Source organism: Panthera uncia, chromosome A2 (assembly GCF_023721935.1).
Source record: "Panthera uncia isolate 11264 chromosome A2, Puncia_PCG_1.0, whole genome shotgun sequence".
Taxonomy (NCBI): domain Eukaryota; kingdom Metazoa; phylum Chordata; class Mammalia; order Carnivora; family Felidae; genus Panthera; species Panthera uncia.
Genome location: NC_064816.1, coordinates 11,937,561 through 11,948,772, shown reverse-complemented (window position 1 = coordinate 11,948,772; position 11,212 = coordinate 11,937,561). Strand labels below are relative to the sequence as shown.

Below are 11,212 nucleotides of genomic sequence, written 5' to 3'. Positions count from 1 at the left end.
CAGCCTCCCGCCCCCGCCGCTGCCGCCCACCTCCGAGCCCCCGGAGCCCCCGGCGCCCTCGCCCAGCCCCAGCCCCAGCCCCCGCCCCCAGGCCGTGTGCTGGCCCAGCGGCTGGCATTAGCTCCACCCGCCCGCCCTGCCTTCCTGTTCTCATATGCAATATCAGTCGTGCACCGGGGCGGCGGCCGCCACCCAGAAAACGCGCTTCGGCTCGACGGCCCCCAGTATTGGCTGCCCCATCCTGGGGCAGGGCTGGGGGCCGGGCCCCTCCCCCCCATCTGCCGTTTTCCTTTCGACCGGGATGGGGGAAAGGAAACCCCCCAAAACCAACAGAAAACACACAGAATAGGCGATTATTTATTTGTTTTTAATTTATTTTGTCATATTTTTGTAAAACGGCAGAAATGCAATAAAAAGTATATTTCAACAGTGCCCGAGGACAGAGCAGTGGAAGGGAGGGGGTCAGGGGGCCCAGTGACTTGTAGTTGGCGCCGGCTTTTTGGGGACCTAGCAGGCCTAGGGTGGGTGCCCCTCCCATCCTGTGACCCTTGGGGGCCTCCTCCTAAGAACTGGGTCTTGAGGCCACAGATGGAAAACTCCAGACTGCGCCAACTCTGAGACGGCCCAGATTTGGGGGCCGAGTCCAGGCCTGGGGCCCCTGGGAGGAGCTGCAGAGCCTGAGGCCCTGGCTTCAGCTTCCTAGACAAAGGAAGACATCTCGAAGTGTCGAAGTGTCGAAAGGACTCAGCAGTTTGGGTGCCAGGCCCAGGTCCTGAGTTGGCCTTGGCCCTGCAGGGTGAGAGGTGACACGGTCCTCTAGGCCGCACTTTCTGGGATAACTGCCTCCCAGGCTGCCATCTGAGGAGCCAGAGCAGTGAAAGGAACTTGGGGTATGAAAATCGGAAGGCACCTGGCACCCGAGTCTCGATGTTGAGGGGATGGCACTTTTGGGGATGCCGTTGGGGAGTGGCCAGGATGCCCCACTGTGGGATTGCTGTCAGACCCAAGCTGCTGGGACTCTTCGTTGCGTAGTCAGGGATGGGACGCGGCCCCTCCCCCTCAAGCATGTCCACATCCAAAGGCTCAGAGCTTGATGGGCCCTGCCCCGGGGCTGAAGGAGACCAGGGGGAGCCAGTGTGAGTCAGGGGCACTTTGGAGGGCTGTGAAAGAGAAACCGGGGTTCACTGGAGGCAGGAGAGCAGCCTGTGCAAAGGCACAGAGGTGAGGGAAGGCAGAGTTTGGTGTCTGAAGGAGCAGAGGAATAAGGGGAGGTCCCAGAGGCAGGAGAGCGGGGCAGAGGCTGGCTGAGGGAAACCCGCACCAGGGAGACCACAGGGAGGCCTAGGTGGGCCACGGCCTCGGGACCCCTGCCCAAGCCGTGGCTGACACTGACAGGAGATTAACCCAGTCCCTCACAGGGGAACCGAGGCCACAGAGACGAGGGCAGGCGTGCCACCGGCTCTCACTATCCCATACGCTTTGAAGCTGAAGTCTATTCACTAACCATCAGTGACACCAAGTGCCTGCCTAGGTCAGACCAACCCCTGAGACTGGGGATTCCAAGGAGTCTGAGAGCCTCTGGGGACTCAGTCCACCACAGCACCACCGAGAGCAAGCTTGCATCTTGTGAGCACCTGCCTTGTGACCACAGGGACTCAACACAGGCGTAAATGCCACCCAAAGCTGGGAGGAAAAGCCCCTTGGCCCCACAGGGCACAGCTCGGTGGTGACCCCCAGAACCTTCCACCGTGGGAGGCGCCGGGCGGCCCAGGCTGGAGCAGTCTGGCTCAGGCAGGGACCTCCACGGTGATAATCTGGTGGCACCCCATAAAGCCTGGCATTCCTTCCAGCTCCACAGCCCAACCCCTCACCGCCCTCAAGGCTGTAGCGCTCAGCTCCCAGGCCACGGCCCCCACTTGGGGCTGGTGGGTGGGGAGAAGCAGCGTTCCCCCTGGCCTCAGGCCCAGTGTTTGAGGCCTCAAACCTTCTGCCTGGAGCCTGAATGCCCTCTACATCTCCAAGCTCGGGCCCAAACCCAGCCTGGCTGACAGCCCGCCAGTGGCTGTGTAACTTGCTGACCGACAGCTCCAGGGCTGGGCATTCCTCAGAGCTCCATGTGCCTCGTCTCTGAACCAGGGGCGCTCAAGGCCATGCCACCTGGGCGGTCTCCATAGTGGCCGGTGGGAACACCACCCTGACTCGAGGCATCCAGGGTGTGGGGCTGACCACAGTTATGTCCTTGGCAACACGGACCATCTCTCAGGGGTGTCCTGGTCCTCTGGGACACCTTGACAGGTGAGGCATGGGGGGTGGGTCCAGGCAGGTCTTGGCTCTGAGCGAGGCGGCCACAGCAGGCCCGTGAGAGAATCCAGTGGCTCCCAGGGCCCCAGCATGTGGGGGGGCCCTCTTGGCTCCTCTTGGTGGTGATGAGACGACTCTCAGTGACTCCGTCCTCTGGGGCTGAGGCATACGGAGCCAAGACGCGAGGTCGAGTAGGAAAGATCCTTTTATTGGGGTGGACACGGAGCACGCACTAGTCCATGATAAAATGACTTAAGAGAAAGATCCGGAAATGCCGACTTCTCCCCCTGGCACACATTCAGAGCAAAGCCTGGGCACGACACAGGTCCAAGCCAAGTCTGTAAGGCCCGGACTGGAGAGCAGGAGCAGAGAGAAGGGCTCCCACGCATGCTGCCGGGCCACAGCAGGGCCCCGGCTCTAGGCCCTTGCAGACACGCTCTGGTTCTTCCGGAGAACTGGGGGCTTGTGGGGGCACAAAGGGGGTTCTGGGGGGGAGGGGTTGTGAATAACAATGTTTTTTAAAAAGCATCTACCAACATCGCACTACTGGGTCTGACGTCCCCTTTAACCATCGCTTGGTACATTTTACAGCATAAATAAAAACTCAAGGAAAATAAATACATCGGCTCCTATGAGGTTGGAAGTGGTATGGATTGTAGGGCGGGGGGCGGGCCGGTGGGGGGCAGGGTGGGGGGCGCTTACACAAGGCGGGCGGGCGAGGAGCAGACAAGACAGGAGGCGCCTGTGGGGAGCGAGAGTCTTAAGTGTCCTCGTGCATGTCCGGGCTGTCGGTCCGTGCGACCTTGCGGGGGGGCGCCGAGCTCTCACCCTCGAGGTCCACTTGCTCCTGGTCTCTCTTCTTGGCGGCGTTCTGAGAGGCAGGGCAAAAGGGGGGGCGCGTAAGTCTTCATCTGGGCGAGCCCCTGAAAACCTGCTGCCAGGCCTGGAGCTGGGCACCCAGCCCAGGGCCTCTCCTGCCTGCCGGACCGCCCCGGGCTGAGCCACAGTCTTCGGGACCGCCAGCCCCAGACTGCCAGGCATTTCCCGGGCCCTGTGAGGAGTCACCACGGCCGGCAGTGACCCACGCTCTGCACGGAACACACTGAGGAATAAGCCACCCAGCCAGAGGGCAGAGAGCACCCATGAGCCACCCAGGGAAGGCGTGCGTTGCCACAGAAGAGGAAAGCAGGCCTGTGTGGGAAAATCTCCTTTCCCCCACGGCGGGTACCCAGGTCTGCCGGGGCTGGGGAGGAGGACGGGGTGGGCCACGCAGCTGAGATTTTCAGAACAGTCCCTTCATCATGGGGTCCTCCTCCAACCTCACCCACAGCAGGCCGCTGTCTGATGCTCAGTGTTAGGCAAAAACCCCCAGACTGTGTTGCAGAACACATGCGAGTTTTCATTAAAGGAAAAGAAAAAAATGTCCTGTGTAAAAAGGCAGCCTCGGGATGGGGGTGGCAAGACCTTTCACTACAACTACACCCCGTTGTATTGCCTGGAATTTTTTTTTTTTAATGTTTAGTTATTTTTGAGAGAGAGAGAGAGTGCGAGCAGGGAGGCAGAGAGAGGGAGACAGAGCATCCGAAGTGGGCTCTGCTGACAGCAGAGAGCCCAATGCGGGCTCGAACTCACAAACCACAAGATCATGACCCGAGCTAAAGTCAGACACTTAACCGCCCGAGCCGCCCAGGCGCCCCATATTGCCTGGAACTTTAATCATGTGACATTTCACCATTAAACAAAGATTTTCGGCAGTAACACTGAAGTCTGTTTGCTGCCCGGGCCATGCTGGCAGGCTGTGGAGAGCCAGGCCTCAGCGGCAGTCAGGCCTCTGTACCTCCTGACAAGCTCCTACCCATCCCTGAACGCCAGAACCGTATGGCTTCGGCACGCCGTTCACTGCTCTGAAATGCTCTTCCCTCCCCTAGACTGCCTGGCAAACTGCTATTCAGCCACCAAACACCCCCCACTCAGAGCCCCTCTGCTGGCCACCACCGTTGCCATGAGTTCCGGCACCTGACCCCAGGCACCTTACCTTTTTGTCCCATTGCTGATGTAGGTAGCGCAAAAGGATGTTTGTCTTTTCTGTCACAATGACTGAGGAGAAAAGGCGGAGAAAGTTGCGGGAAGAGGCTGCAGGTGGCCCAGCCCCCACCCCGGCCTGCGCTGCCCCTCCCAGGACAGGCCCTCGCCCCTCCCTGGTCTCCAGCCTGGCTCCGCCTGGGTGACTGCGTGGGGACTCCGAGTCTGCACCCCCAGCACGGGAGAGCTCGGGAAGCCTGGTGTTTTTGCTCCAACACACAGCTACTACCGGGGGCCTGAGCCGGCTGCTCCAGCTGGGCCCCTGCTTCCTAGGGAGACCCAGGACCTCCGCCGCACTTGGGGCTCCACCCCCAGGTCGGGGAAGGAAACCCGGCACACGGGTCCAGGCAGACCAGGAACACAGACCTATACAGCTGTGCCCCGGTGAGCACAGAACCCACCCAGCAGGGTCCAGGTAGGTTCCTTTCACAATTAAAATAAAACACAACCACGATAACCTTCAGGTCGTCCTGCTCTGCGCGCTCTGTGCCTTTCTCTGCGGGCCCCTCCACCTGGCCGCCCCCCCCTCCCTGAGCTGCCCACCCCAGGCTGGGCGGGGACCCCTCCCCACAGTACGCGGCTCAGGGTCTGCGACACGGTGCTGGCAGGGGACACCCAAACTCATGGGAGGTGAAGGGGAGGGGGCCGGCGAGCAGCAGATGAGAGCTAATGAGGGCCCCCTCGGGGCCGCATGTGGACGCCAGCATGTGGAGATCAGGAGGCTCCCGGAGAAAGCCAGGCTTCCAGCTGCTGACAGGCATCCCGGAGCTCACCACCCACACCGCCCTGGGGCCCTTCCCCTCGGCAGCCAGGCTGAGACAGGCTGACAGAGGCCACTTACTCTGTTCAGATGGGTACTCCCGTGTGGGCAGGTAGACTGAGGGACGACGGTTCTGCAGGAGAGCCGGGGAGGTGAGGAGAGCAGGCGGGCTGACTGGGGTCCCCCACCCCTCACCTGGGCACCCACCCTCCCACAAAGACAACGGTGTGCAAGGATGTGGGCGGGGCCGGGCTCGAAGACCAGCCTGCGTTCCTGGCGGGACCTCGACGGTGTGTCCACGTCGTGCCCTGCCCCCGCCCCCCCCCCCCCCCACCCCGGCAGCTCCAGAACCACTCCCAGCGCCTGGAACGCGTACTCACCGAAGCTTTGCACACAGAGTCGGCGTGAAATCGACTAAAATTGCTTTTGTTGTAGACAGGCAGGCCTTTCAAAAAATCTGCCTAGAAGACAGGGAAGATGGTAAGTGAGACAGGGCAGCAGGTCGGGCCATCCCTGGGGTGCCTGTGGGACTGGGCTTCCAGCTGACTTCCAGTTTCCTTCCTCAGGTCCTCCCGTGACGTTTTCCAGAATGCACCCTTAAGCTGGCTACCTGAGGTGCACACTGTTGGGACCAGAAAAAAGTAGCCCTGGGATAAGTGAGCGTTCTCTTCTGGGGTCCTCACAACAGCCCTGTAACCAGCTGAGAGCAGGGAGAATGGAGGCTGAGCAAGGAGCAGGGCAGGGAGTCGAACCCGGGCCCAGACCTTCCCTCTGTGCTTGCCGAATATTAAACACCTGGTCTCGTTTCCACATACCCACCTTGACAGAGACCTGGGATGGAAAAGGGCTCGGCTACCCTAAAAGACCCTGTGGGCCAGAGTGACCGTAAACAGGGGTGGGGGAGCAGGGCCCTGGGTGAAGGGGAGAGGGCAGCCGGGACACAGGCTGCTGCTGTACGGACACGGGAACCCAGGGTCAAATGAGCTCCCAAGTCCTAAGAAAACTCAGAAACCCAAGTCTTAGCACGCCGTCACCAGGTTGTTCAAGGTGGCTGGGCTTTTCAGAAAATGCTGTGTGGACTGAAGCAGACAGGTCTGTGAACAAGAGTCAGCTCAGGGGTTGCTCCTGGGGTCCACCGACCTGGAGGCTGCTCCGCGAAGGGAGAATGGCCCGTCCATGGCACGGAGCCAGGCCCGTGCGGCTGCCGGGAGCCAGCACCAGAATTCATTCACAGCCCTGACCTATCGAAAGTCCTTTTTCTCTGACACTTTGGCATGAGCTGGGCAAGAAAGGGTGAGCTTTCTGGAGGGGAAAGGCCCTGATTCTGGGAAGGAAGTGACTCTCAGCCATAAGACGGGGGCGAGAAAGGCCAGTGAGAGCCAGGTCCACCTCAGGAAACTGAGGCACGAGAGCCTGAGGGATGCTTGGGGAAGGATGATGGCCAAGAGTTTGGGGTGACTTCTTAGCAGAACAGGAGGGCGGCGCTGTCATCAAGCCTGGAGTGGGGCAGGTGGGCAGGGGTTCCTCACATGGCCCGCCAGGGGCTGGAGTCACCCCATAATAAAGACGAGGAAATGGAGGCAGAAAGGTCACATGGTCCTCGTCTGCGTTCACCCAGCCCCACCAAGAAAACAAGAAACCAGATTTTACCCAGGTTCACCCTACCTCAGAGGCCAAGCTCCTTGTTTACACGACATGCCAGTGCCTCAGTTTCCCTTCCTGAAAACCAAGGCCTCAGAGGCCCTGCAGGTCACATTAACCCTCCCTTGGGAGATCCATCCGCATACCTGAGCCAGAACTCAGCAATGTCAGGGAAGCAGCTGTCCAGGTGATGCCCCCCACCCTCTAGGGCAGGTGAGAGCAGGTGTTCCCACCTCTGTAGGGCCCAGCCCTCCCTCTCCTGGGCCCTAGCGAGACCTCGGCGGCACGGACCAGCTAGGGAAGCTGGAGTGTGGGTCAGCCTCCCCCACCCACTCAGGAGGCGTGACGTCTGGGTGACCCACTGCCCCGGAGCCAGCTCAAAGCCCCTCAAATTTGCCTCCTCCATCCCAGGACCCCTGCCCCAATTCCACCCCAGACGGCGGAGCCAAATTCATCCATCCAGCAAGGTTTTCCTCAGGCTCTTACTATGTGGCAGGCCCTGCACCAGGCAGCGGGGCCCTGGGGGGAAGGCACAACAGACCCGCTCTCGGCCCTGGGAAGCACGGAGTACACAGGGACACAGGTGAGACTCGAAGAGCTGGTGAGTCCTGAGTGGCCATGAGGACAGGGTGTCGGGAGGGGACTGTGAGATCCAGGACAGCACTGGGGAAAGCTGTGACTGATTCGGGGGCTCAGGAAGGGCTGCCCAGAGGCAATGATGCAGGCACTGAGACCTGAAGGGTGACGAGGGGCTCCTGTCCCTGCTCAAGCCCCTCCAAAGCCCTGGCTCGGCTTGACCCATGCTGTCCTCCTGCCACAAAGCCCCTCCATCTGTGCTGGTCCTGGGCCACCCCCGCAGAGTGCCCCTCCCTTCTCCATGCTGGAAACACCCACCAACCTCTCTGCTCAGCTCCGAACCCCCTCGGCCCCTTCCCTCTCCCCACGCCTTGAGAACCTCTGCTAGAGCCAAAATCACACCCCGATGAGGTCACTCGTTTCTATGTCCATCTCCCTCGCTGGACTGGCTCCTCCCTGAGGGCAGAGGGCAGGGCAGGGCTGTCTCCATCCTGGACCCCTGGCAGGGTTCACATGGAGCCAGGTGGCAGAGTGGTGAAAGGTGCAGAAACCCCACAACCTGCACTCAATCCCGGTCGGGCCCCTCATTGGCTGGGTGACCTGGGGCAAGTGGCCCCCCAGCCCGGGAAAGAGTTTCTCGCAGAGCTCCCTTGAAGGCCAGCTGTTAGCACCAGTGTGTCTGTGCTGAATAAATGAATGAAGATGGGATGACCGGTACTTCCTGCCAGCCAAGCAGGAAAACAAGGCCTCGGGCACAGGAGAGAAATCCTCACGCCAGCCGGCCAAATCCTAGCCAAAGCTGGGCCCAGAAGCCGTGCACCTGCCTCAGCAGACACTCACCGAACATGTGTGTGCCATCCCCAGGCAGGCAGTCCACCAGTGAACCCACCCAAAGAGAGAGGAAAAGAAATAATGTGCCAAGAGACGAGAGACAAGGGGCCTCCTGAAGTCAGGAAGGGCTCCTCCGAGGGGGTGATGTTCACAGGAGAAAGAACATTCCAGGCAGAAGGAGCAACAGATGCAAAGGCCCTGGGGTGGAAGGGACTCAAGAGTGTGGGGACATGAAAACAAGGACAGTGTGGCTGGAGCTGAGGGAAGAGATGAGAACAGGAGAGATGAGATCACAGAGGTAGACGGGGCCTTGGGGGCGAGGGGGCAGCTGGGGTCTCATCTGGGTTACAAGAAACCCCCAGAGTGGGGCACCTGGGTGGCTCAGTCGGTTAAACATCAGACTTCGGCTCAGGTCAAGATCTCACGGGTTCCTGAGTTGGAGCCCCACTTGGGGCTCTCTGCCTTCAGCGCTGAGCCTGCTTCAGATCCTCTGTTCCCACCCACGCCCGCCCCTCCCCTGCTCAGACTCCTGCACAAACTTTCCCTCTCTCTCTCAAAAATAAACATTAAGAAAGAAAGAAAGAAAGAAAGAAAGAAAGAAAGCAAGCAAGCAAGCGCTAGAGTATCTTATATGCTAGAAAGTGGTATAATGAGATTTACATTTTAAGTGACAAGCTCGCTCTGGTTCTGGGTGAATTACAGGCTGCCGGGGCGGGGGAGGGGGGGGGCAGGATGGAGGTAAGGTTACCAGGGAAGAGGCTGGGGCGGGCGTCCAGACAAGTGGTGGCAGGGCCTAGACCAGGGTAGGGAACTGTGGACGAATTCACGATGCATCCTAGAGGCAAAGCCATCAGAACTTCTTATGGACTGGACGTGGGGGACGAGATTGCAGCAATGAGTCAAGGGACAACACCCAGGCTTGGGGACCTGCGTGCTAAGGACCCGCTTTCCCCTCTCCTACTTCTGTTGCCTATCCCTCACCACATCCCGTGGGTTGTGGGCTCGGGCCCTGGGTCCAGGGACCACGGGGTTCTGACTTGCCCTGCAAAAGCTTGCATCACCTCTGTCAGCTCGGGGGTGGGGGTGGGGCCTTCAGCACAACTCTGATGCCAAGTCACCATCCCACTCTGCAGGCTGGGGGACGGACCCCAAAGAACCACTATAACCAAATCCAGGATGAGCACATGGCCCAACCAGCTGGCATTATTCCCACCTCAAGATGAGAAGCCAGCTGGGAGAAGATGTCACCAGCCCCAAGTCACCCAGCTCATCTGTTGAGCGTTCACTGTCCTAAGCCCTTCACGAAATCAGTTCTCTCAATTGTCACAACTCTATCAAGTCTGGACTATTGCTACCTCCATTTAACGCAGAAAGGCCTGGGATCGGAGAGATGAAGTTGCTCCCTCCTAGGGGCAGGTCCGGGCCCGGAATCCTGGGGGTGGGATCAGGGCTCTGGGGGACCTGGGCAGTCTGTGATGTCGCACTTCCTTTGGCTACAAAGCCCCACATGTCACGAAGTCAAGCCCCCTCCCCCTCCCCAACGCCCAGGCCAGCTTCCCAAATCCTCATGAACTGGAGACACCCAGGCCGGGGAAGCTGAGGACAAGGCCTGAAATGGGGGGTCTCGGGAGACCCCATCCCCACCCCCACCGATTTCCGGGGGAGCAGCGACCCGGAAATGAATGGGTTGTCAGGGCCTGGAAGCCTACATGGGGTCAGGGGTCGGAGAGAAGGAGCTGGGGTGGGGTCAGCAGGAAGCTCACAGCAGGGTCCCGAGGTTGAAGGTTATAGGGCAGAGCGAGAGGCGGGGCGGGGCCTGAGGGGGCCGGGCTGGGAGGTGAGGGGCTTCAGGGATTACTAAAGGTGGGTGGGCCCGCGGCGCCATTTTGTCGAACGGAGGGGGAGTACGGGCCCGGCAGCCTCTCTCACCATCTTCTGTTTCCTCCGTCGCTGCCTCAGCCACCGCCTCAGCCACCGCCGCCGCCACCACAGCCGCCTTCTTAGCCGCCGCCGCACAGTAACTTCCAGCCACGGCACAGCCCACACTGATGGCGCCGCCGCCCCCCCTCATTGGCTTGCACTCTAGCCCCGCCCCAAGGATAGCGGCCTCTGCGCGCTTCCATTGGCCAGATCCCACTAAGTCACGCGTCCATTGGCCACCATACCTCCTCCTTTGGTGGTCAAGTTCGGTTGAGGAAGCAAAACCCCGCCCGGGAATTGGAGGCGAAGGCGCAAAATCCGGAAGTGGGCGGAGGCCGTGCCCCCGAAGTCTCTTGGGATTTGTAGTCCACAACTCCGGGAGGTTCCGCTAGTCTCTCGACTTTCTAGCGTTTACTTCACTTTTTCATATGGTGGCTCATGGAGTTTCCACAGCAGCCCCGGAAGACAGGGACCCACCGTAACACTCCCAGCCTCCTCCCTAGGGTCCTAACCTGTTAACAGATCTAAACTGTTCTGCACTTGCTGCTTAATATCTTTCAACTGACAGCTCAGATTCTCTTGTCCAAATGCCCCCGTGGCTCCCCAGTCCCCCAGGGATGCAGTCCCATCTCCCTGGCCCCGAATTTTGGAACCCTCCGGCATCTCTCAGGCACCTTTTATCTTGACACCGGGGTCTAATCCCTTCTCCCTTTGGGCCCTCCCCGATCCTGGTACTTCTCCCAGGAAGCCTTCTCTGATTTCATTCTTCCCAAGTCTAAGCCAGGCACTTCCTCTAGAGTCCCACAGCCCTCGCAATCCTCCTCTCAGCCCCGACTCCGCTGTCTCCGAGCTGCCTGGGTACAAATCAAGTGCTCCTACCCTGCCCACCAGACTGATAGCCTGCCAAGGACAAGGACCCGACACCCAGTACATAGGAAATACTCAGTAGTATTAAGTGGAAACTATGAAGTATTATTATTCCAACAACACAGCAAAGGAGAAACAAGCACCTCAATTCATAGAAGCCAAATGAGCCTCAGAGGGTTAAGGCCTTTGCTCAAGGTCATACAACGCATCCCCAAGGAGCAAGTGAATTCCAAC

General features: G+C 59.8%; 2 protein-coding genes across 3 annotated transcripts in view; one reads left to right on the top strand and one right to left on the bottom strand.

Annotated features, from left to right (window-relative positions):
- ANO8 (anoctamin 8) overlaps positions 1 to 664 on the top strand; it is a 10,677-nt gene extending 10,013 nt beyond the window's left edge. The window contains exon 17 of the mRNA XM_049639422.1: positions 4 to 664. Within this exon, the coding sequence (XP_049495379.1) occupies positions 4 to 121 (118 nt within the window). The 3' untranslated portion in view covers positions 122 to 664. The remainder of the gene's footprint in view (positions 1 to 3) is intronic.
- A 1,824-nt stretch (positions 665 to 2,488) lies between these two features.
- Positions 2,489 to 10,253, bottom strand: DDA1 (DET1 and DDB1 associated 1). Of its 2 annotated transcripts, none has more exons than XM_049640180.1 (5): positions 10,121 to 10,253; positions 5,524 to 5,604; positions 5,225 to 5,276; positions 4,337 to 4,398; positions 2,489 to 3,172 (listed from the first exon to the last, which is right to left on the bottom strand). In XM_049640180.1, the coding sequence occupies exons 1-5, from the start codon at positions 10,121 to 10,123 to the stop codon at positions 3,062 to 3,064; spliced, it is 309 nt and encodes a 102-aa protein (XP_049496137.1). In that variant the 5' UTR covers positions 10,124 to 10,253; the 3' UTR covers positions 2,489 to 3,061. The 2 variants fall into 2 exon arrangements, with proteins under 2 accessions (XP_049496137.1, XP_049496136.1); XM_049640179.1 differs by lacking the exon at positions 10,121 to 10,253 and adding an exon at positions 9,547 to 10,053.
- Between the last annotated feature and the right edge of the window lie 959 nt (positions 10,254 to 11,212).

Excerpts from the sequence above, each read along its gene's own strand:
- DDA1 (XM_049640179.1), bottom strand. Across the intron at positions 4,399-5,224 it reads GGAGTACCCATCTGAACAGA|TCATTGTGACAGAAAAGACA; the intron begins GTAAGTGGCCTC and ends TTTTCTCCTCAG. Across the intron at positions 3,173-4,336 it reads ATCAGCAATGGGACAAAAAG|AACGCCGCCAAGAAGAGAGA; the intron begins GTAAGGTGCCTG and ends CCTGCCTCTCAG.